General features: G+C 41.5%; 1 protein-coding gene across 3 annotated transcripts in view; it reads right to left on the minus strand.

Annotated features, from left to right (window-relative positions):
* Window positions 1-568: 568 nt before the first annotated feature.
* RUNX1 (RUNX family transcription factor 1) overlaps window positions 569-26,936 on the minus strand; it is a 175,891-nt gene continuing 149,523 nt past the window's right edge. For all 3 annotated transcript variants that reach the window (XM_082220517.1, XM_082220515.1, XM_082220516.1), the window contains 2 exons: window positions 10,062-10,223; window positions 569-7,322 (listed from right to left, as the gene is read on the minus strand). In XM_082220517.1, the coding sequence (XP_082076643.1) occupies window positions 6,826-7,322; window positions 10,062-10,223 (659 nt within the window). In that variant the 3' untranslated portion in view covers window positions 569-6,825. The remainder of the gene's footprint in view (window positions 7,323-10,061; window positions 10,224-26,936) is intronic.

Here is a 26,936-nt window from a genome sequence, read left to right on the forward strand (position 1 = left end):
AATGGACTTAAGTTAGTCATATCAATTGATTTCATCAGCAATACTATCACTATGATTTAGCTGGCTACAACTCATAGTAATTATTTCTAAATTTCCAACTATACCTCTAAGTTAGAAGATGCAAGTCTGTGGCCTTTTTTGTGGTGGTGCATAAGCAAGCCCACCTTGCGTCTGGGAAAACTCAGAAGAGGAAGGCTATTTCAGTTGGTGCTGAAAGAAACAGACAGACCAGGGCTCTCCCTCCCAGCAGAAAATATTATGGTGCACACAGAAAACATGGGAGGAAACGAGGGATCAGCTTCTCCTGAGCCTTTGGAGACATTCAGAAACAGAGAGCTTCTCATGGCTTCTTAGTTTCCAAAGCTTGGTGTGAAGGGAGAGGTTCTCTGTATGTGCCAGAAGGGGATGGAATGGGATGGTTCACCAGCAGCTACAAATAATGGCAGGTTACCAATCGCCAACAAAATTCGGTAAACTCCTTTGTTGCAAGAAGATAGTCCTTCCTTTGCACCCTGGCTACCAAAACCAAATTCACGTGGCTCAGGAAAATAATGAAGGAATTGAATGCTTGTATACTTCTCAAACAGTTTTATTTGTCATTCACACTAATTATAATATTGAATGTACAGAAGAACTTGTGGTACAAAGAAAGCAAGTTTCCATGAGAACTAATGCAGCAGTCCAGCTGCTCTGCATGCTAGTCACAATGAATTCTCCTGGACACACTGACCTTGTAACATAGAGGAAGTGCCTACTCAGATACTATTATCTAAACAAGACATGGTGGAGTGCGGAGAAATAGGCTCCTGTTCTCTTCTTAGAGAAAACTGCTATCGCTTGGAGAGAGAAAAAAATCTCCATTCTGAAAGTGATCCATACGACAGGAGAGGATGTGGCAATTCCAATATGCAGGACAAGTTGATTGTAAATACACCCAGAAAATGCTAAACTCACAGATCCAAATATATGTTCCAAAATGGCCCTGTTTCCATTGTGTTCACACAGTCATTTCTTACTGAAACACTTTTTTTCCTGAATTTGTATCTGATAACTCCAGAATACCACAAATAACCCACAGTTGTTTGCACATTTTCTTCTACAACAAAAAAATGAAGAGATTTTGATGTGCCACACAAAACCATGCTGTTAACTGTTGACAAAAATAACTAAAATAGTTAATCTCAAAACCTAAAATATTTAAGTTGGAAATAAAACAAGTTTCCTACAGTATTTAGCAAAGGCAAGTTCAGCAAAGATGTAGCGAATGAAAAATGTCAAATACAAGCTTTAACAATATGTTTCTATGATGCCTTTAAAACCTATTTACATACAGAAATACAATTAACATTCTCCTGATGCACCCTTTGATATATATGAAACAAAAAATGATGATGGGATAGTATTGACCAACTTTTTTTTTTAAATAGAAAAGGTTGCAAGGCACAACAAGCCTTATAAAATAAAATGTTATAAACAAAGTTTTGTTGAGCAATGAATGAGTGTCATCTGGGAAAAACGTAACAAATATTATAAATACCTGTTATTTTTTATTGTGGGACACCTGTGGAAGATCAGTTTAACCAGTTTATAAAAATCTAAGTACACGGGAATAAATAAGATCTATTTGCACAACTGCATTAAAATGTGGGGGAAAGTTATTTCCAGGGCAAAAATTAAGCCCCACTGAAAACAGTGGGATTTGTTTTCCTAACAAGTATGTTTAGGATCTCTGCTGGTAAAGCCAAAAGTAGCTGCAATAAAAAGGAATGGTAAAGCCAGTTAATCTCAGCTGAAGCAAAAACTGATTTAAAATGCTTTAACACGTACTGATTCAGCTTCATGGGTGTGTCTGGATTGTGCAATGCATTTAAATAAAAATGAGTTCCTAATTATTCACCATTATCTGGTCATTATAATAGTTTCAAATACATTTATATTTTACAAAAGGGAATACCTGAACATCTCTCTTAGAGAGCAACATTAAAAAAAATAAATTCTTTAAATAGGGAACTTTTCTTTCAAGAATTCTAATATTTAATTTGGATATACATGAAGATAGAAAATGTTTTTTCACATGCTGCAAAGTAGTGATCCAGTTCACTTTGAGCTCTTAATAGACCATCAGCTTTCTGGCCCCATTTCCAGTTTTTAGAAAACCAAAACCCTTCTCCATATGTTTAAGTATGTGAGCAGTTGATCGTGCAGGTTATTCTGTGGAGCTAGGTGGACTTAATCCTTACAATCTGTCTCTGGCAGTGGCCAGTTTGGAATGCTTTTTGAAATGCGCCCCTGGGAAATGCCTCCTATAAAAGGAGATGTACTTTGAGCCTTCCCAAATACTGTTAAGGCAGGTGACTCAGATGCAAAAGAAAACAGGGCTCCTGCACCTTTAACAGCTGTGTAGGAGAGGGAATTATGCAGTTGTAGTTCAGCTGCGGGGAACCTTTGGCCCTCCAGATGTTGTTGATCCACAGTTACCATCGTCTCTGGCCACTGCCCATGCTTGATGGGGCTGATGGGAGTTGCAGTTCAGCAACATCTGGAGCAATGACATTTCCCACACATGCGAAATTCCTTCTTCTGCACAGGCATTAAAGATCCAGCAGCCTTGTTCTCTTTTGCATTTGACCACTCTAAAATCAGCTCATGCATGAGCCTGAGGTCCAAGAAGCAGGGATTCAACAGAAGGGGAAATCCTACGAAAAATCTGGAGTTTCACAGACGCCCCCCTCCAAATATTAGCTATCACATTTCATTACACTCCAAGAGGCATGCAGAAAAATTGAGATTACTACCTCCCCTAGTAACTACTCTTATCCTTCCTTAGGCAAGCCCAATATAAAATGATACAGATTTGACCTACGTGTTCATGGGATAGCATCAATTCAGAAGATGTCACATTCTGAAATGGTACAACCCCAGAAAGATGTGCAAGTAAGGTCTTAGACATCAAGAGCCCTGATCAAAACCTTGTAAAATTAAATCACTAAGGGGATATTTTTTTAACAACAAAAATCAAAGACAATGCGTACAGCACTCTTAGTGCCTAATTATAAAGTCCAAGTCTCTTAAACCTAAATCTAGACATATTTAGGATTCTAAATCTGCAGACAATTCAGCTATGAGAAAGAAAAACATTTGGAAAGTGGGTAGTCTCTTGACAGAAACTGATTGGTAGTTTAATGAGAGAACACATGCTTTACATGCAAAAGGTCCTTCTAGGTAGAACCCCTGCCATGTCCTGTTAAGAGCAGGTGCATAAGAACATAGGACACTGCCTTATACCAAGTCAAACCTTGGTCCATGTAGCTTAGTATTGTTTACACTGAATAGCAGTGGCTTTTCTGGCTTTCAGCAGCCAGCCCTGCCTGGAGACTGAACATTCTGCATGCAAAGCAAATGATCTACCAATGAACCATGGCTGTTCCCCGGATGAAGGGAGGTAGCAGGTGAATGCACAGACCTCTCTGCACCAAAGACCCTGGAGAGTTGCTGTCACTCAGATTAGATGCTGCTGGGCAAGGTGGACAAATAGCCTGAGCTCATATAAACAGTTGGTCAAGTTCCTCTGGATTGTCTGCACTTCTCTTTATGAAGTGCTGAGCTGTGGCTCTCTAACCCCTGGCATCTGTAGGGCTTTAAAAACTGTAGTAATCCTCAGAATGTTTTGTTCTCTTCCCTAGCAATGCCACACTCCATGCTGGCCAGATTCCATCTCAGCCCATTTGTGGCAGAAGCTGGTAAAATCAGGCTGCAATTTTATGCACCAATACCTAGGAATGATCACTGCTGAACACAGTGGGACTTACTTCTGAATAAGCCTGCAAAGGAGTGGGCAGTTAATCATTAACAGTGCAGGTGTAGTTGAGACAATGAATTATTCTAATACTGGATAAAATGGCATACATTTGTTTAGGCATAAATCATAGAGAGTATATAGTGGCCTTAGTTGCTGATATCTATAATAAATGACTGGCATTTTTATCTAAACAGATTATCCACATTAAGCACTTATAGCATAAAGGAAAAGGCATTGTATTTTAAGTTGAATCCTGTGGAACAGTTACCATGAAAGACAGATTTAAATTTCACTAAAGACGTAAGAAATCAATGCATTAAAATTCAAGGTAATTGTAACAGTTTTGTACAATTAACTATTTTGAAATACCTTTTTTCCATTTCAGAAGCACTGAAATGAATTGGCTCTTCCATTTCTTTTTTAAAAAAGAAACTCAAATCCTCCAATTGTAAAACACACATCTGAAAAATGGCAAAACACGCAACTGCAAAATATGAATCTGAAAGTGGGGAGGGGGAGAAATGACACTGTATGATCTTTTGAGCTTTGGCTGAGATCAGCTGAAATAATTTTCTGCAGTAAGTTGACCTTGTTGATAGCATCAGCTGTTTCACTCTGTAACATTTTATCTCAAAGTGCTACTGCATCAGACACACAAATAATGCAAAAGCAAAATCTACAAATATATATATATAATATATATAAAAAGAAACAAATATTTTAAATAAGTCCAGCTGTTTTGCTGCCTGCAGCCGAGGATCTTTCTAAACCGAATCCTTTATTAATTTTGTTAAACACCCAACACTGATTTAAAGGCCTGCTTTCAAATACTCAGAAGAGTTGATCTGCAATTGTTCCACTAATTTGTAAAGGTCCATTACTTAATCAGAAGGTAATTCTGAATCTGTTGACTTCAGCAGTATTCATTTAATGCACAATCAAAGACATGTACAATTGCATTCAGACCAAACCCTCACATAAAACAGTGCCTTATAATTTACAGTGATGTCCGATATGTTTGAGGTGTATTAGACAACAGTGAATGTTCCATTTAAGTTATTACTGCGGGGCGTGGGGAAGAAAGTAAAAATTGGCTACAGGGTGGCCTATCCCATGTACTATGTTTGAATTGTACTGATTTAAATTTCCTTTCCTGACTATGGGCTTGGCTTTGCAAGATGCTGCATATGCTAGTCTGTCCCAGATTCTAAATTCATTTGTCAAGAACTGAGACCTAAACTGGATGTGATGAGCTGTCCAGTGACAATAATTTTTAACCAAAAGCAACCTTGAGACGGCAAGTTTGAACAAAGCAATGGTGTTAGGTGTAACCATTCTCCTGCCACCATTTCTTCCACTTGGAAGTTGCTTTTCCAGTTACAGCAGAAAAGAGATGGATATCCATATCTTTTCTCTTACAGGATGAAAAATTAATTTGGGATGGGTGAGTAGGGAGATGGCTAGAAGACAAGGGCTACCAGTCCCTCAGGCCATTCCTTTGCTCAAATGTGCAACCTCCTAAGGTTGCCTTTGGCTGTCAAATCTGTAGTAAAGAGATTTGTGTCTGTGTATCTAGTGCATTGTGTCCAGATGATTGTGCTTAGGACCACAGCCTGAAACAAGTTCTTGCAATTCCCAACAGATAAAAGTAGAATGTACAGGAACGTGTCAGATTTTGCCCATAATTTATCAGCATGAAGTACTTTGCTATGTCTATCTAGCTGTGTTTGATTTTACTTTTCACTTCTGTTGCATTTAGATATCAGTTCAGCACAACATGGAGTATAACGCAGCTGTCCTGGAATCTCCATATGCTCCTTCTGAGATCAGTTCCTGCCTCCAGTGTCCTCCTCATATTCTGAAACTTGTGTTAAAATGATCAGAGTATTGTGGCAAAATGTGATGCAAAGTTCTTCCTTTTTTTTTTTTAAAGAAGGGAGACACTTTTGATACTACTTATATCAAAGTAATGTTTAAAATAATTCTGGGTTCTCAACTGGACAACAAACATGACTTCATTGGGTATTAAATGCCTGATGAAAGTGAAATGGAGCAAAATGTAAACAATACTTCTAAATAATTAAAAGTCACATTACCCATAATTATTCCAGCCATTTTATATGTGATATTTTAAAACTTTGGTTGCTACAAAATGCATGTGCTTATCTTTAAGCATATTTAAATAATAAAGGTATCACACACAAAAAATCAATGATGAGAGCATAAATATCGAGTAACTCATCATATACGTTTTCAGTAGTTGAAAAGGACCCAAGGCTGTCACTCTTTTATATTAAAGGAATAATTAAATCATCTCCCTGGAAAGGCCTTTTTCATGCCTTCAGTTGACAATGCATGAGAAAATCAAGCACATTTTTAAAAAGATTAAATCTTTTTACAAATTTCTAAGGTGCCAAAAAAGGAAATAAAAAAATGTTATGCAAAGGACGAGTTGCATCTTAAAATTAAAATTAAAATAAGCATAATTCCCATACTCTTTGGAATATACAACTTGGTTAAAAAAATTAATTCCAGGATATAAAAACTCTTATTCACAGCATTGCTAAATCAGAAGCATTCACAGTTTCTCTCTGAGAATCTTCCTATACTTCCTTTTAACTAGCATGACAAAATGATTGATTAAACTCATTAAGATTGCGTTAGGCTTTAAGCCTCCAAATCGGATGTCAAACAAAGCACTCTTTTGAAAGCTTTGAGGAGCTCCAAAACTATTTTTGAAGTCTCAAGCTCTGGAAACATATGGAGTATCTATCCTTCCCCATATCTCTAGAAAAAGTGAGTGAGTAGGTACCATCGTCTTAAAATGTTCTCATCTTCAGAAGTTCAGTCCTTGGACGAGTGTACTTTTCTGGAATACTGTCACCTCAGTGACCAATGGCAATTGGATAACACCATGACACCATTCCTGGAAATACTGACTTCTGGATGGATTGCTTCTCTGTAATGATATATAAACCTGGCAGAGTCCTCGGCCATTCAGCAGACAAAACAGCTGTGCTAATGATTCAATACGGCCGCCATACTGCTTCTTCTAGCCTTGCTGTGGTTGCCATGTTGGTAGGGGAGTTGCTATGGCTGCCTTCTGTGTCCACAACATCGTTTTGGTTTGGAAGGTTGGGATTGAGGAGAGTAGATCCTGTGGAAGCATTAGTGCAAGGAGGAAGGATGCGTGGAGGCGACCGATCTCCTCCAGACATCACAGAGAACTGGTGGTATGACCCTGCTGACGTTCCATAGTAGAGATGATAGGAAGGGGAGCTGGTCTGAAATGGGCTGCCTTGAGCCTGAGAAGAACCTGGGTATGGAGGGGGCAGATAAGTGTGATATCTTGTGGCAGTGGTCATGGCAGACATACCGATTCCTATTCCTGAGCTCACAGGTGTGGGAGTATAGGTGAACGCTCCGGGATAGTGCATGCGAGGATCAGAAATGGAAGGAATCGCAGGGAAAGGACGGTCAATTCCCACTCTTGGGTCACTGAATGCTGTTAAGTCAGAAGCACCTGGTTTGGGAAAGAGGACAGGGATAATGCTATAGGTTAGACGACATAAGACAGATGTCACTACACTTCTGACACACCTAGCAACCAAATAAAATCAAAGGAAAGCTAGGACTCTTATATAGAAAAGCACATTTTATCATGTACAGCACTTCTCACTTTTCACTGGGCAAGCTCCATCTGCCCACAATTTCCACTTTCTCCCATTGATTAAGGTGTACGAGCTATTCTGTTGAGGTTACTGTAGGTAGTGAAAGAAACTAATACGCTTCAGGTTATAGACTCCGTTAACCCAGAAATAGTGCTTCAGGTTAAGAACTTTGCTTTAGGATGAGAACAGAAATCGTGCTCCGGCGACGCGGCAGCGGCAGGAGGCCCCATTAGCTAAAGTGGTACTTCAGGTTAAGAACAGTTTCAGGTTAAGAACAGACCTCCAGAACGAATTTAGTACTTAACCCGAGGTACCACTGTATTCTTGAGCGAGCACACTTTTTATTCATTTTGCAGCCATCCCTGAAAGATTGCCTAAGAAGGAGGCACCTTTCAAGACAGTTTAAAATATCTGTGAACATCAACACTTCCTTTCCCTTCAGACTTTATGTTGCCTGCCTCAGCCAACAGAGATTCAAGGACTAAAGTATTTGGGAATGATTTTTTTTTTTTAATGCTCCATGTTTGAAATGATGGTTGGATATCAACCCTTTTCCTCTGTTGATGGAAGAACTCACTTGCCAAGCCCCTCCACCCCCAAAACAGATTAAAGAGATAATGGCCCTCTTAAAAGAGAGTTTCTAGACAGACTCCAATTAACAGGGATCGTGGCTCCTCTTTCTTGCCAGCTATTACGAGGCATTAAAAATAACAATAAAGAAACCTTTCCTCATGGCAACACCTCCTCAGACACAGTGTGGAGTCTGCATAAAAGGAATGTGCATGTACAGGAAAAAAAGCGTCAGGAGGTGGGAGAAAGAAAACAAAAACAGTCTGCACCCTGACTGGATTAAAAAGACTCTGCAGACATATTGTAGTGTCAGGTTCTGAAAGCCTGTCAACATAGCAGCCAGGGCCTCTTTGACAAACCTCCACAGGTTTCTCAGAAGATTTCTGTGACATGCTATAGTCTTAATTCTGGATATGCCAGCTATAATCATCATCTGCCTCCTTCTACTTAACAATACTACCAAACACCTGGGTATGCCTCCACAGCAGATCAGATTTCAGCCTCAAATGCCAACTGTGGGGAGGATTGCTACCTTCTGCCCACCCTCCTACTAGGTTCATGCGCCTGAGATAACTATGTGACAAACAGAAATTCAACAGGTCATGTTGTTCTCTAGCACAGAAGCAGGGGAAGCTTCACCTGTTGAAAGTCTGCCTGCACTGCAGCTAAAAGACAATCACTGCAAACCACCTGAATGGTGTTTCATGCGAGGTGCTGCCAAATGTCAGCAGAAAAGCCCATGTTTCTCCTCCTGGGTTGATTTTTCTTGACTTGATTTGTATTTTTTAAATACAGTGGTGCCCCGCAAGACGAATGCCTCACAAGACGAAAAACTCGCTAGACGAAAGGGTTTTTCGGTTTTGTGTTGCTTTGCTAGACGAATTTCCCTATGGGCTTGCTTTGCAAGACGAAAACGTCTTGCGCTTTTTAAAAAAGCCGCTTGAAGAGGCGCAGTTGCAATGGACTGTGCTTCGCAAGACGAAAAACATCGCAAGACAAAAAGACTCGCGGAACGAATTCTTTTCGTCTTGCGAGGCACCACTGTAAAACACAATAGAAAAGTTATGGCAGCTGTTTCCTATTGTTCACTGAGTATATAAAGGTCATTCCTTGAATCCATGACCCTGAAAAGTGTCCTATAACTTTCAAATTTGTATTTCGTCTTCCATGCAGTAGGAAAAACAATTAGGCCTTTTCGTACTGTGGGAAGGTGAATTTGCTGAGGGAATATGAAGATTAGAGGCCTTTATAAAAAATGTGAGTGTACAAAATGGTGTTTAAAGTATATAAAGAACAGTTCAGGCACAGAAGCCCCTTAGAAAACCAGCTGCATTCGCTTAAGAGCAAGACCCATCTATATAAAATCTTAAAAGTAAGGAAATGGCAACCAAAGGAGGTTTTTAAAGCCTTCTCTCTTTGGCGGACTCCAAGCCTCCTCGGGAAAATAAACCTGTAAACATGCTACAAACTCACCATTCATCTGTCATAGGCTGCAGCTAGACACCATTCTGATTAAAAAGAATGGGGTCAAATCCTAAAACTGAACCTTAGAAACCCTTAATTTGTGCACTATCTCTGGGCATTGTTTGAAAGGTTCACAGCTGCTTTCATTGAGGCAGAGCCAGAACAATGGTACACTGGTTACATGAGCTATGAGAAAGCCACCGTGAAGTCAATGGAGCTTGCTTCCATTTCTGCATTTTTGACTTACGCCTGTAGGTTAATATACTGCCATATTGGTCTGTGACATAAACCCCGTTCAGAGGTTTATCTCCCTGCATTCTCAGAATATGTAGAGGAAGGAGCAAGGCTATGTGTACTAGCTCCCCGCTGCCTGCTGTAGTGGATGACGGCTCACCTGACTTCCCTTCAGGTGAGTCACTGTTGTGTACCTGGGATGGAGAGGGGGAGGGGTCAGGTGGTGGTGAGGTGAGTAGTCGGTGCCTCCTCACACCTTAATAAACCTGAGTGTAGCAGGTTGGAGTTGTTGTTGCTTTAAAAAAATGCTTCCTGAAACTTACTTGTCAGTCTGCTTGAGAGTTCTGCAGAGAGAGAGGTCATTCCACTCGCCCTTCCAGGTGAAATTGGGGTTGCTGGATGAACCGAAGGAGTTGCAATTGATCCCAGATACTGATAGGATGGATCGTAAGGCCACGGAGGAGATGGCTGAAGTTGCCTTGTATCTGGCATTAGGAGGAAAAGGTATTAAGAGTGGTTATTTTTATGCTCCTGTACAATGATCAGATGTTGTTCCTTAAAGCCAAGGTGGAATACTGCTCAGTTTCTGGTGGACCAAGTAGCACCGGTTGGCTGTTGAGATTCTTGTAAAGAATATGCCTGCTGATTGCTGAGATATGATATGGTCCAGCAAGGCACTTCTTATTTTCTAAAGCAAGAGTTCAGACTCATGATCACATACCATGCAGCTTAGCTATGCCCTGTCCAAAGGTGCCAAGTATGCACTTTTGTTCATGTGGGGGGCGGGGGGGGGGAAGAGTACACCACACAAGACTGAAATCAGACTTTAAAAGTTATGCAGTATAAACAACCATTAAAAATAAATAAATCTAGTATTCCCTTTCGTCAGGAAGCCTGCAGGGGAACTGTTTATTTCAATTCATATTCTTTGCACACTTAGCTGTTTTGGGATCAGCTAATTTTTTCTCCTGTGAAACTTTTTTTTATATTGCACACTGGTGATCTTGAGCGGGGACATGACAGAGGTTGCAAAGATTCAAGTATCAGTGTGCAAACATGTTCCTTTTCAAAGTAGCTCAGCATTTCATATTAAATAGTTTAGGTTCAGACCCAAAAGTTGTGTTCTCCTATGCGTACCGAGGCCTACAAACAACTCTCTACTCACACACAAACCTCTACACATTGACCAGGGGGCAAGATACAGCTCTATGCATGCATTACTTGTGTTAAGCTACTGCTGCGTTGTATTGGGAGTGCGGTTGTGCTTTCGGCTTTGCCCCTGACATTGCTTCTGTTTCCTCCAACAACTGCAAATTGTGTGCAGTTGTCTGCGTAACAGGTATAGCTCAAATTGAGAGAGACCAGAGGAAGGAAGGAAGAAGTGGCTTACGCCAGCCCGACTAGGAAGTTTGAGGAGGAGAAGGCATTTCTGGCACTACACTTTCTGTACTATTGAAATAAATGTAACAGAGACAGTAAAGGTAAAGGGACCCCTGACTTTTAGGTCCAGTCGCAGATGACTCTGGGGTTGTGGCGTTCATCTCGCTTTACTGGCTGAGGGAGCTGGCACACAGCTTCCGGGTCATGTGGCCCGCATGACTAAGCTGCTTCTGGAGAACAAGAGAAGTGCACGGAAACGCCATTTACCTTCCTGCCGGAGTGGTACCTATTTATCTACTTGCACTTTGATGTGCTTTCAAACTGCTAGGTTGGCAGGACCGGGGACTGAGCAATGGGAGCTCACCCCATCGCAGGGGTTCGAACCACCGACCTTCTGATCGGCAAGCCCTAGGATCTGTGGTTTAACCCACAGCGCCACCCATGTTCTAGAACAGGACAGTAGCAAGTCATTAATCAGAGCTGTGTTCTTTCTCCACTATCCTCTACAATTATACTTATTCTTAATTATTTTGAAGTTATCATTTAGTTCCCCAAATAAGCTGTGCATGCCCTCAATCATAACACAACCACCACACTAGAATCATAATAGAACCACAAGGATCATGCCAAAAATAAAATAAAATAATTCATGATTTTTTAAAGGGGAATGCTATGCCAGTAAGAGGGCCATTATTGATGGCGCTGCATCACATAGTTTAATAATGAGACATTTGGCAATTTATTTCAGTCCTGTGAATACAGGAATTTGGGTAGTATCCTTACAAATCACATCAAGTGGAAACAGAACCTACTTGGACAGATATCAAACACTGTTCTGTCTCTAGATGTCTGGCTTGCAGAAGCTGAAGCTGCAATAACAGCTGAGCGATGACTCTGTGGTCTGCATTTGCTAGTGCTTCTGCACCACTCAGAGTGATGACAAACGCCTGTCCTTTGAGCAACCCAAATCAAAGAGGCCTGTCCTGGCTTTGTGCTCTATCCAGCTTTGTGACCACACTGTAAATGTATTCAGGAGCAGGAGGAGAGGCAGATTAAGGTAAACAAGTTGGTTTTGTTAAATGTCTTCTGCTAGCAGATAGGGCCAGAACAACTGAGAATCATCTCAAGTCAATGCCAGAGTAATGTTGCATACAAGAGAGGTGGCTTTTTTTTTTTTAAGTAGGAGCTTTGCTTTCAAAGAGAATGAAAGACCAGATGCCTACTGCTAAAGATTTGGTTGGTGATTTCAGATCAGCATGGGAACTTCAGCTAGGGATGAGCAAATCAGTCTATTTCTGGCCTGTGCCCACTTTTGCATATGTTATTTCATCCCATTACTGCCTCTCAAACCACAAAAAACCACAACTTTTAAATATATTTTTGCATAGTATTGGCCCCTCAAAATAAACATTTTAAAACATATTTTATTTGGGTTTTTACAGCTGAAAACTGTGTTGGACCATTCAGGAAGTGTGAAAGCTGGTGAGTAAGGAAGTGCAGACTCCCACATTACAATGGGAGATGCAGATCAGGTCTGTTTGTGTTGGAATGTGCAAATATCAAATTCCATAACAATGCTGAAATTCTGCCTTCCTATCTTACAGCTCCTGACAATATGCACTTTGCATACCTAGTCTCTCTTTCAGCTTTCTTTTTGCTGCCTGAGTGCTAGCTGCTTTGTCCTGTACCATAAGAGAATTTCCTCTCCATGGCACATGTTTCTAGGTCCCAGATTCTTTTGCCCATCATTTTCTAGCATCTTCTTCCACCTATGCTCCCTGCTCAGGATTGGAACAGTTTAGCCAAGAGTGCCATTGACCTTTCTGTTTGCCCAGTCCCTGTAACAGGCAGGAGGCTGAGCCAATCACTGCTAAGAAGCTTTGTCATCAGCATCAAAACAGTATCGGTTTTCTTTTACCGAGTCAAATGAGAAGATCACGTCTTGCTCTGTTGCAGCAACCTCATCAAATGCAAGGGGGTATTAGATGTAAAAGTAACAAATCTTACAAAATTTCATCAGTTTAAGGGCAATGAAAATAATGGGACAACTCTGGTCTTGTAGTCAGGCAGGTTTTCAGAAAAGTTTAAAAGCAGCAATGTGTGGGATCCTCTTGAAAACCCTCAGAGTTGCTGATTTGTACCAACCAGCAGCCTAGGTAAAAGTCTCTCGGTCTTATTCAAAGTCACAAGTGCTATCCATTTCTGCCTTTCATAGTGTGAGAAAGTATATGTAAACAGTTAATTATTGCAATAAAACACTTTAGTGTGAGAATTGAAGAGTACAAATAATTTGCACTGTGTTTAGTTAGACACAAGTTCTCGGCCTCCAGCCTCACGCTGAACAAGCTGTTAGATACAAAGCACTGTACCACCATTCATGCCCCATCACGTTTTATTGACCCCAAAATGTTGTGTTGGGCTTCTTTATTTTTTTAAAAAGACCCATAATTAAGTAGTGCATATGTTGCATGATATTTAATAGTTTCATATAATCGACTTAAAAGGGCTCTGTAAGTAAGGTAAAGAAACTCCACTATGTGCTGCCTCTCATGTACTCAGTATTTTTCTAACCATCAGCATGTGGCATGGCAGAAGATCAGAGCTGTAACGGGATGGAAGGTTTTCTTCCAAGTAGTCGACTGCTTATTCCTTTTATGTTGGCCTGTAGGTGGCAGTAGAAAGCTTCTTGCCCAATCTTCTAAGTGCCAGAGAATGTTCAGTTGGCACCAAAACGCTACATAATCAATATCCTTCGGCACAGCAGGACCTGCACAGTGTCACAACTTTTAGAGTGCACTGTATGTCTGCTCTGTACCACATTAGGCTTTAATCTGCCTCCACAAAGGGGGCAGTTTCTCATACCTCCCATCCGATCCTGCAACTTGTAATTCAAGGTGCAAGAAGGCATTAGCTGCTGCTGAGCAGGCTGAGACATCAATGGTGCTCACAGAGATTCACGTAGGATGCTAAGGGCGCATCATGTGGAATCTCCTAGAGCTCAGAACACCAGATTGCAACAAATGTTTGGCTGACACCGGGGCATGTGAAATTTTCAAGTAGGGCATTTTAATCTAAATGTCACCTGTTGGATTGCAACAGGGGTTGTCTTTAACCAGCCTACCAGCACCTTCCCTCCACCTTTTGCTGTGGTTGTGCAATGATTTACTGGCGGACAGGTCATGTTTGGAAAGAAAAGGTGTTGGCGGTGGTGAGGCTGTTTCACAGAGAGCTGCCTTTGGAACAGGGTCATCATTATGCCATGAGCCAGACAGTGCCCTCTCGGTCTAGGTATGTGGCATTTATAGAGGCCGAATCTCACAGTGATAAGGCCTGTTGCTGGAAGTATTTCTAAAAAAGGAGCAGCAGGATGTGAGTCAGCACTGTAGATATGCCAGTAACTGGCAAGATGACGGATACCTTTGGGCAGAGAGATTTGGGCCAACAAATTTGAAACCCACGTCCACTTTCTCTCTCTCTCTCCTGAATGCTAACATAAAAAATAAAAAGAACTTGCAACAAAAGGATCGGGGAGAAAAGATGATATAAGTGGTTAGCAATTAATTAGCCACATATCTGTGTCAATTTGAATCCCTTGATAACATGAGTCAAGTGTTGCTACCATACGATCCAGGAAAATTAAAGAACTGTTTTCATCATTTAAAGCAGCAGAAATGTCTGCCAAACTCCATTCTGCCACACGCCTTATGAAAACAAGTTTCTTTATTAACTTGTCAATTGCTTTCAAATTGTTTGAAGTATGAGAATGAAAAAAATGTGGGTACCTCATTATTTTCCTCAATTGTTTGCTGGCATCAACCTAATCAGATTTTCCCAGCTTCTAGGTCTCTTACTATTTCACCTCTCTCTCTGCAAATGGGAGTGAGTGGCTTAGCTTCTTTTTAAACAAAAATAACCTACTTGGCTCTGCTTTTTCCTCCTAAGCTAAATGATATCTTTGGTCAACTTTCTAAACTTAAATATATGTTTCTAAAGGTGATTATGAGCACAACTAGCATTCACATCAAAGCAGTCATCTCTGTGTTAGGTTGCATCGGAAATATCAAGCAAAATCAACTTGGCACTTTAATGCCTTTGAATTGTGGGGTCCCCCACTCAGAATCTGAACTCATTTACAGGGGGTTTTGGTGGTGCTACGCTTAGACACCGATTCCAAACACCAGTTCCAGCTGGCTACTCTTCTTTTTCCACACCATCCTCCCATATGAATAACAAAATCAAGGCTGAATCCTTGCCTAATGCCTCTCTTTGAAAAGCTGTGTCATTTTCCAGTAGCCGGATTACTCAGGGCTTTGAAGAAGTTGGGGCTTACCAAAGGACAACTTCATTGCTAGGTGCTGCAGGCGTACAACAACACGAGTATTCTCTTACCTTTTCAGAGCTGGAACACGAGGAGCTGGAAAAATACAGAGCACACTGTAAAATTCCATCGCCAGCTCTTTCATTATGGAAGATGCTTTCCCTCAGTACAACATATCGTGGAAATCCCTGCTTTGGAGTTTCACATCCCACAATGCATCCCAATGAGAATTACAAAGGGGTTGTGGGGAGTGGGACATGGCAATCTATGGCTTATGAACACTTCACTGGTGGCTGTTTCTTTGAATGGAGAATCCTAGCAGCGAATATCTTCTTATTTCTGCATCACTAGGACACTGGCTTCTATCGAGGGCAAAGTAGCCCTCTGCCAGCCACCACCCTTTTCACTCTGCCTTCCCTATCGTGCCTCAACCTCTGAGCCAGCCACATTGCCAGTTCTGAAGCAGGAAGCATGAATCAGATGCTTCTGTAACTCCTCCAATTCCTAAGTGAAAAGTAGCTGGCTGCTGTTTCTGTTGTTAAATGCCACTGCCTGGTTCATACTAAGAATAATAGAGGAAAGTCACCTGCAGCTGTGAATCACAGAACTGTAGAGCTGGACGGGATCATGAGGATCATCTAGTCCAGCCCCCTGCAATGTAGGAACCTTTTTGCCCAACCTGGGGCTCAAACCCATGACCCCGAGATTATTGTTGTTAGCTGCCCTGAGCCCGGCTTCGGCTGGGGAGGGCGGAGATAAATAAAATGTATTATTATTATTATTATTATTATTATTATTATTATTATTATTATTAGAGTCCTATGCTTTGCCAGTGGAATTATCCACCAGGGAGAGAGGGATGAAAGAAGCCAGAATGTGGGGTAGTGGCAGTGAGAGGGATAGATCAGAGGATATAGAATACTACTACTGTAAGGTAAAGGGACCCCTGACCTTTAGATCCAGCCGTGACCGACTCTGGGGTTGTGGCGCTCATCTCGCTTTATTGGTCGAGGGAGCCAGCATACAGCTTCCGGGTCATGTGGCCAGCATGACTAAGCCGCTTCTGGCAAACCAGAGCAGCACACGGAAACGCCGTTTACCTTCCCGCCGGAGCGGTACCTATTTATCTACTTGCACTTTGAGGTGCTTTTGAACTGCTAGGTTGGCAGAAGCAGGGACCGAGCAACGGGAGCTCACCTCGTTGTGGGGATTTGAACCGCCGACCTTCTGATCAGCAAGTCCTAGGCTCTGTGGTTTAACACACAGCGCCACCCGCGTCCCTACTGTAGTTATTAATTAATTAGAATATCCCACCCTTCTTTCCATAGAAGCCCAGGGTGGAAAACACATACAGCAAAATAATGAAAATATCTGAAAATATATAAACGGCCTAAACGGCCTCTGTCCATATACCTGAAGGAGCGTCTCCACCCCCATCGTTCTGCCTGGATGCTGAGGTCCAGCGCCAAGGGCCTTCTGGCAGTTCCCTCACTGCGAGAAGCAAAGCTACAGGGAACCAGGCAGAGGGCCTTCTCAGTAGTGGCGCCCACTCTGTGGAATGCCCTCCCATCAGATGTCAAAGAGATAAACAACTACCTGACATTTAGAAGACATCTGAAGGCAGCCCTGTTCAGGGAAGTTTTTAATGTGTGACATTTTGATGTATTTTTAATCTTTGTTGGAAGCCGCCCAGAGTGGCTGGGGAAACCCAGCCAGATGGGCAGGGTACAAATAATAAATTATTATTATCATTATTATTATTATTATTATTAAACCAACTCCAATGCAGATGAGGACTGGGGAAGATCTCTACATAAAAGGCTTGCTGGAAGAGGAAGGTTTTCAGTTGCCACAAGAAAGCAGCATAGATGGCTGCTGTGTAATGTGTAGTAAGAAGGAACTCCAAAGAGTAGGTGCCACTACAATAAATGGGGATCCTTTCTAAGGCAACCCAAAGGCTTAGCTTTACTGGTCTGGCTGCAACTCTGGATCTACACCTGCAGCATCCTAAGCACACCTACACTCCTAAATCAGAACATCTCTGTATTTTGTCATGGAATAGCTTAATCAGCTCAGGGCTTATCCATACTTCCTTTTGTCCCGCTGCTTTCTCCCAGGGAAAACCACTCTTTAGCACTCAACCGGAGCAAACAACCATCAGATTTCCCATGGTTTGCTGTGTGTTCTGATTTAGAGCTAAAGAGTGAGTTTTCCCTGGCAAAGGAGAAAGTCAAGGGGAAAACCACTCAGACCCATGCTTTCTAGAAGTGGACTTGTGGACGAGCCCTCAATATTGCAATATGGAAGAGCTGGCCTTTGCAACCCTGAAGCTCTGCCAAAAGTGGGGTAATGCTTCTATGTACTGCAGAAATCACAGCAGGTAACCAATTCATTTATATGAATTTCAGCAGACATGGTTGGCTTTTAACACATTTAGCATGTGTGGCAGCGCCAAGATTACCTCACACAACCCTTTTGCTGCAATGCCTCATATAACTGAAAATTACGCAGTGTAATGTGGCACATCAGGTTTCAATATCTTTGCCAAAGTTACTTAGGCTCTTTTAAAAGGCACTGGTATCTTTAAGCTGTGACCTCATGCCCTAATGTTTGCTTTTATTTTAGAGCTTCTGTGGTTTTACTGAGGCATTAAAACCATTTGAGAAGTTCTGGAGAAGCTTGGGCTTTTGAAACAACTTTCACAGGAAACTGAAATTAGTCCACCTTAAATTGCATCAAGGGTGGCGTCAAGGTCTCAGGTCCTAAAGAGTCGACCATAACTGCTGTGTTGCCTTTTCCTGCGAGTCTTGCAAGTGTTTGGATGTTCTTAATGGTAGCTATTTTTAAGATCACAAAGCTCCGATGGCTTTATTGGAATTTGTAGAAGTGAACATGGAAATGTAAAAAGAGTCCTGCCAATCTGGTGGAATGTTCTGTCACAAGAGACTAGGGCCCTGTGGGACCTGACATCTTTCCGCAGGGCCTGCAAGACAGAGTTCTTCCACCAGGCCTTTGGTCAGAGCGCAGCCTGACTCCCTCCTCTGGCAACCTGCACAGAATTTTGCTTAATTTGTTGCCATCAATTTGATTTAATTAATTTTTATAATGAAATATTTTTAGAATGTGTGACTATTTTACTGTTTGATTATTTGATTGTTGTTAGCCGCCCTGAGCCCGGCTTCGGCTGGGGAGGGCGGGATATAAATAAAATTTATTATTATATTATTAATATTATAAAACGCCTATCTAATTCAGCATTCTGTTCCCACAGAGGTCAACTAGATGCCTGTAGGAAGCCCCAAAGCAGTACATGAGCACAACAGTGCTCTCCCACTTGTGATTTCCAGCAACTGATCCTGGTGGCAAAATGACTAATAGCCATTGATAGCATTATCCTACATAAATTTGTCTGATACCCTTATAATGCCATCTAAGTTGAGAGCCACCACTACATATTGTGGAATTCCTAGTACATCCATATAATAGCATCATTTGGCCAGAGCCCACCTTATAACAGGCCTGCATGATCAACTTGGTTTTTTACTCCAATTCCAAGGCTTATCAAGGTGTAAGCTCCATATTGTCCTCTTCTTTAGTCTTTCCGCATAGAGAAGGATGTCCTCCTGATCTTTTTGGTTGCTTTATTAAAGCTGCAATGCTATTGTACTAATTTACCTCAGAGTAAGCCCCATTGAACTCAGAAGGACTTGCTGTTGCCACCAGCCTAGAAACCTTATCTGGTATAATAGTGATTGGGAATCTATGACCCTCTAGTTATAGTTGCTGGACTATAACTCCCATCATCCCTGGCCATTGGCCATGTTGGCTGGGACTGATGGGAATTGGAGTCCAAAGCATCTGGAAGGCTACTGGGTTTCACTATCCTTGCTGTAAGATAAGGGCTAATGGACTGAGGAATTTGTACAAAACACATGAAGGCAAGTAGCCTAGTTAAATTCATATCACAGTGTGGAGCGCATATTTTGAGAGTATTTGGCGGAAGGTTAAAATCCCACAAGGTCTTAATTACCTTAAGAAAGACAGAACAGCAGAGGTGGATGTGAATAATCTCTTCAGACACGAGAAGTGTGATAGCTGTAACAACATTTCCTCAGGTGTCTGAAAGGTTACTCCTGAAGATGCAAACTAATTACACAATATTAAAGTTTTGTAGCTTGCAAACAAATAGAGTTCCTATGAATCTCGCCTTTCATATCTTCAGTGGCCCTCTCCTGTTTAACTTCTATAGCTTTAATGTGAAGGAAAACTCCCTTTGTGGAGTTTGTAGTTAGTTCATTTTGCTACAAAACATTGACCTTGATGTGAACTAATTAGGATGGTAACAGTTAAATAATACAGGTTGTCAGTTAGAAACTTTCCTGGTATAAAAGGTGCCTTTGAACATAACAGCCATTTACACTTTCATGATCTCATCCCCAGAGCTCAGGGGGAAAAAAAGAAATACAAACTAATAAAGAGAACTTCATCTGGGGGCATTCTACGCACACAGCAGATTATCATCCCACAAACCCTTATCCAGGACACCAAATGAAATGCAACCAGATTCTTTCAAATTCCAGTATAGATCATGATTAAAAAAAAAATCTTTTGGTAATAAGCAGACCTCTGATGATCTAAAGACATCCTGGTTCATTTTATTGACTTAGAAAAAGTAAATGTTATATCAAATACAACCTCCAGAGTTTAGCAGGCGAGGTCACCTTGAAGGGAGGGGGGAATCATATCAAGCAAAGAGTATGAAACTCCCTTCAGGTTCAGCCTTGATTTACAAGGTAATAATAAGGTCTTCCTCGTATGCTGTAAAGCATATCTTTAAAATGTTAGTTCTACCCCTATCCTAAGCGTGTTGAATTCATGCAGTTTGAAACTGGAATATTAGGCAGTTGGATACTGAAGAATAAAGTGAACATTGCTCTGTGACTAGAAGGACACATGCTACATAAAATTCAACATAACCACTGAAAGTGTACCGCAAGCACATTTTAGCCACTGTAAGATAATCCCTTTGCCATTGTGATTTGAAAAACATCCGGTTTACATATAATAAAACGGAAGTTTCCCTCCCAGAACTTTGATGGGGGATTTCCCCCCAGTCCTGTCCAGTTCTGCAAGCTTCTGCTGGTAGTAGAGCTACATAGTTAGCAGTGAAGCAGTGTGTCTGCTCAAAAACATGTATGGAAGCTAGTGCTGGCAGAAGCCCAACTATTGGTAGCCTTTGAAAAAACCTGGAATAGGGAATTTTGGTAGCGGGGATGGGCAAGCAGAGGATCTGCTGAATTCTGAACTGACCCTGCTGGTGTCATATGACAGCAGTGGGCCCAATCTGGGCCTCTTCACTGTGCAAACCTGGGTGCTAGTAAATGGGATTCTCCCCCCTGTCCTGCCCTGGTTGGTGCAAAGCTTTGGATGTGGTGGTGGATGCACTGCTCCATCAAACCTCACTACTGGTAAGCCACAGGAATTCAACCTTTGTCACTCATGATTGATGACATTTGAAGGAAAACTAGGTGGACCCACTGCTGTTTTCTGCAGTGAAATTGAAACAGAGATGGATGATGCACTAGATAAATATTGAATTGTTCCATGTATTAAATATGCCACCCTATTTTTGCAATTAAAATCTGCTTTTGAGAGAAGACTGTGTGCATGATATGGGAAGGAAACAGATGGACACTGATTATGCAAAAAATGCATCAGAGGGGAAACCACCAACACCCAACTAAGAATTCACTTAAGACAGTTTTAAAGCAGAACAGCAAAAATGACATGGGAAGTGAGTCCCTAAATTTGTAGTAAAAAGACTTTCCCTCCATCTTGTAGTCAGGCTGAGGTCACTACACAATCCAGCTATCTATTTAAATATATCTTTAATAAATGCTCTCCTATTCCTGTGAAATCCTTTGGCAGTTTGTGCTTTGCTCAACATCTTTCAGCTAATATGGAGAAATATGGACTCTCAGTCAAACCTATGAAAGGACACAATAGGAGTCATCTTTTTTCTTTCTTTTAAAAATGGTGTCAGAAAATTTGCTTTGAGGAAATGTTCAGTGTATTTTGCAACCATTTAGCTTGTGTGATTCATTGACTGTTGTTATCTTGATGTCACTTTTACACCTGATAATTCCTGCGTAAAAAGACTACAGTGACTTGCTTCATGTCAGAATGTAGCTAAATCTTATGTCTACTTTGCTGGGAATTACAGGTGCAGAGAACAGTACACAGACAATAATGTAGCAGCAGCAAGTCAAATATGAACAAGACATTGGCTCAAGAAACCTTGAGAGGATAGGAGAGGAAATGTGAATTTCTATGGGTGACTATCATATAGATTGGGCCCTAAAGTCAGAAGCTAGTGTGCTTTGGATGAAAAAGACTCAAATTCATATCCCTATCCACCGCCTCTCACACACAGAGTTGCTATGAGATTGTAAGGAAAGATAAGAATATATGATATTCTGTCGAAGCCTGTGGGAGAGGGTGAGAAGTCCTTAGGAAAGTGTAAAAGAAATGTAAACAGAAAACACATTTAGCAGTGAGAAATTGCTGTGAGCTCCCCGGACCAGCCTGAAAGAGGAAGAACTGGTGGAACAGGCAATAAGATGCAGGAGGAGCTTACGCAGGGCTCCTCACAAAATGAGATGAAAACAAAATATAGCATTTTCTTTTGGTAAATGTCAAATATCCTTGGAATCAGTGAGATATAAGTCCCAGAAGTTTTCCACCAGATGGGATGGGATGAACACAGCAGTGGAGCCAGTCTGGTACTCCTGGCAGTGTGTCACCACAATGCTGATCTCCTCACTACCTTATGCTGCTGGTAAGACACATGGATAGTATAGGAATCCAGAGGTCCCTTTCAGGCATGTCCAAAGTCTGTTTTGGGGGCCTAATCCAGCCCGTTGGTTGGTTTAATCCAGCCACTGTGGCAGTTTATTTCCTAGGTTAAAATCCTAAAGAAAAACCCTCCACAAATTCAATCCTAAAAAAGCTCAACAACTTCTTTGATCTTAAAAAAGGGTCAACAACTTTGGTTGGCCCTTTGGTCGGCCCTCACAGCCCTTCACTTCATCAAATCTGGCCCTCTTTGAAAAAAGGTTGGGCAGCACTACTTGATCCCTCACCCTTTCTGCAAGCTGAGCTGCACCCAAACTTCCAACAGACCCACCTGCTGGTAAGCACCAAGCAGCTTCTGATAAACCCTGTTCACATATAATGAAGACATCAGAAGAGGGTGGCCACATGTTCACACGTTCATTTTTGCATCGTCTGAAACGGTCTCTGAATACCACTGTGTACAAAGACGACTCTTCACAGATTTTTCAAGTTTTACGGACATCTAGAAAGGAACCCTCTGAACAGACACAGATGTCTTTTCATAAGTACTGTGAAAGCGTGTACATCAGGGACTAGAGCCTACCATTGTCCCACACATTTGCTGCAAGCGCATATATAATGTATGAAGAAAGGCAGATTGAAATATGATTGCTGTAATTTAGAGATGCTTTCTTATAAGGAACTTAGGAAAGAGAGTTTAGAAATGATCCCTGGAGGAGGGGTGTGAAGCCAAGAGCAGAATAAGAGCGAAGCTAGTTAGGTATTTCTGTGTGGCAGTAAAACATTATATTAACTTCTTGGTGTGATCTCATGTGAGTGAACTTCTGGCATCAGAAGTGGAGGCCAAACAGACTTCTGAAGCAGGAGCAGGAGCAACTGAATGAAAAATGTGATAAAGTGAAATCATCCATCTGTGAAGGCGGAGGAAGCTTTGAAGCTTCACAACAACTTCCAGTTTGCAGAAGAATAAAATATTAAATGTGTTTCTTTCCTTTCCAGTAAACATTCACCCATCTCTCTGTAGCCTTACCTAATGATGTTCTCCCTGCTGAACTTTAACTGAAGTGCAGACACCCAGGAAGGCTGCAGGGTGCAGACTGCTAGTGAGATGATTTGTAGAATGAAAGAAAGGACACTCGCAAACACCCCCTGGCCACCACAAAAGTAAGGTAAGCACAACATAAACCTTGCACCTCATCCTTGAGAATTTGTCATCTGTGCTAATTTTTGGATACAATTTCCTTTTTCATTAATTGATAGAGAACAGTTGGAAAACAAAACAGGATTATTATTATTTTTTGGCACAGCACTCAAATATGGACAAACAGACGCTAACCCAGAGAAAGCACTTGGAAAAAGAGAGAGCTTGAAAGAAGCTTCCAAAATCTGTGGGTTGCAACGTGGTCTTAAAAAGTCTGCTGTGTTTGGGAAGCATTTGCTATAATTGGGATGAACATAACCATTTTGCAAAAGATGGCAAATCACCTATACTGAAACCCCAGGTGCATGCTGGGAGGAAGGGGATTTTTTTCTGAATGTAGTGGAATCAGGCAAAGGTAATGAGAAAGACTAGAAACTGCCATTGGCAGTACAAGAACCTATTATATCCTTTGAACTTGACACAGGTGCTCAAGTTAATGGAGTGCCTGAACATTATTATGAAAGACTCCAACTTAGGCCAAAACAACACCCAACAAATCTAAGAGTAACTGGATATTCCACTGTCAGTATGCCACTAAAGGGAAGAGGAGAGTGCAGTTCTAAGTATTTGGAACTAAGTCAGTTCCAAGTCAATGGGACTTCCACACAAACGTAATTAGTACCAGGGGTGTTAAGTATATTCAAATCACAGTATTGCACTGGTTACATAGGCTCACTTTGGGTCAAAAGTTCAAGTACGAAGAAGCTCAACTACTACATAATATCATGCCAGGTGATGCACTGGGCTTTCCACCTTTGACACCGTACAGTTGATTAACTACCTCTTATCCATCTAAGGAAAGGTGAATCTGTCAGTTTCAGTTTCTCTTAGTTTCTCATTTTTCTATTCAAGCTCAGTCTGCCCCCATTTCTGCATCAGTTTGCAAACTTCTCCCTTTTTTGCGAACTGATATAATGCATTTTAATGTGTTATTTGCACTGACATATACATTTTTGTGCACACTTTCCCCCAATATGCGTTTTCCCCCACCCATTTTTGGTCATACCCCAAAATTCAAAGACGTATGGATTTCAAAGTACAGTTGTATTTCAGTTTGCAAATTGGTTCAGGGAGTGTGAATCAGGGCTGTTCACATTAAAATGCAAACAGAATGGGTTTCTCTCTCATCCTTATATTTAACACAGGGCCATCAACACTGCTAAAACCTGCAAAGGTGTTTTTCCTTCAATGGATGTGCAATAGCAGGGGCTGTTAACCTGTTCCCTACCACCCACTAGTGGGCGTTTCAGGATTCTAGGTGGGCAGTAGTGGGTTCTATGGCACAAGCTGAATCCTCCTTCCATCGAGCACTGGTGGGCGGTAAGGAAATTTTACCATCAAGAAAGATGCATTAGTGGGCGGTAGGTATAAAAAGGTTGACTACCCCTGTACTATAGCAATCTCTTGGTGCGAAGTTGTGCTTCATACAATGAGAAAGCACAAGTCTGCCTATATAAGGGATTTGTTTCAGTACAGGAACAAAACCCAGTAAATTTAATGAGTTCTTTCTAGTAGCATGTATGTAAATAGTAAGTAAGCACAAGTTTAACCTTGGTATGAGAGAGACTTCTCTGGTTTCCAAAAGCAAGATGCTGGCATCTAAGACGACTGATGTGTTTTGGACTGAAATAATTCTATGCCCTTTAAAACACAAATCGTTGGGGGTTTTTCCTACCAGTACGTTAAAAAACAACACCAAACATGTTATCCAAAGTCTTGTTTGAGTTCTCATTTCAAGAAGATTACATACAAAACGGCATGTTTTCTCTTCCTCCCTCCCTCCTTTTCAGAGTGCTGACGTAGCTGAATCTCTTCATTGCAGATAATGCTGAGATACTTGAAGGCAAAGGCAGACAATTACCAGCCTTTGCAAGCATTTAAAAGATTTGGGCCCTGAAGCAAAATGCTGTTTACCGAAGAATGAATGTGCCACTTGTACTTAACATAGGCAAGTTTGTCTGAACTCAAACATTCTGGATACTGGCCACCAGTGGACTCTAAGAAAGGTTTATAGGTGTGAGATAACATCAAGCTCCTGTCTGCGTTTCATTACTTCAGGGCCTTTGCTATGCTTTAAAACAAGAAACTGCAAGTACCAACAGAGGTATATTATTACATCTGCCTCTGTGTTCACCTACTGCAGCATTTAATCCCTCTCTGTATCATCATTGACTATATGATTTGGACCACCCTGTCAACGGTCATGGCCAGAGTTTAACTTAGGGTACACAGGAAGAGTTCCAGTGAGATCACTAAACCTGTGCCAGTTTGTGTCCACTGAGAAGCAAGTGTATCACCTTTGCTTATATGGCACAGAGTAGAAATAGGGAATTTGTTGTAGGTCTACAACTCCCATCGTGTGCATGCACACGTGTGTGTGTGTGTGTGTGTGTGTGTGTGTGTGTAAATAGAAATAGGGATAAAAAGAGACACCCTGAAGGGTTCAGAGACCCATCCATGTGGGGCAATTTCATTTTCCAACAGTCAACAAAAGGAAGCATGAGCATGTCAGGTAAAGGGGACAAAGCTACAAGGACTTTCTAGTAATTTTAAACCAGGAGCAGCAAATATACATTTAGTGCAAGGCAGGTTCAATGGACACCGTCTTTGCCTAATCTCAAGTAACAGAATGCTGCACCAGGAAACAAATGTTATAAGGAAGTATTTCCTCTTTCTTCTTTTCAAAAGGTCTCTGTCTCTTCCAAATGCATGACAGATTCTCTCTCTCTCTCTCTCTCTCTCTCTCTCTTTCTGAAAATGTCTCTAACAAGGCTTTCATTGTCTCAGACAGGTGTGAAACTGGAACTGATTCACAGCCAACAACCCTGGTATCAGAGCCAGCTCTTCAGCTGAAAACATGCACCAACCATCCAGTAATACCAACACAGCCAGCCAGAGACTCAACAATTTAAGGCTTAACACACACACACACACACACACACACACACACACACACACACACACCACACACACACCATAAATCAGATGATGATGTGCCAGCCAACCGTCGGCTTCTTGGGCAGATGCCTGCAGACTGTCTGTACAGATCAGACTGTGCCTGTTTGGGTTAGTGAAAACATTCCCCCCCCTTCTGAAGATGAGATGCTGGGTGGAGCAACTAGTTCAAACACATCCCCGTTGGCCCTGTCTTGTCTCAGCCACCTTCTTGCATATGCCTTTTGTGAAACCCTTTTATTCGCAAGTATGGTAGGGAATGTTTGATGTACAAACGCAGGTGGGATAGTCACACAGACCTGCATTTTATTTGTGATGCCTTGCAAAAACAAAAACAAAAAAACTAGTCCATAACTAATAGCACATATAAAATGTAACCGTCCAGGGGAACCGGCCTGACTATTCAGCCACAACGCTGCCCTGGCTCAAGTGATTGATAGCTCCTTACTTCAACAAGGTAAGTAGGAGAGCAGCAGGTTTCTGCGCAAC

Source organism: Podarcis vaucheri (genome assembly GCF_965113315.1).
Source record: "Podarcis vaucheri genome assembly, chromosome: 4".
NCBI lineage: Eukaryota > Metazoa > Chordata > Lepidosauria > Squamata > Lacertidae > Podarcis > Podarcis vaucheri.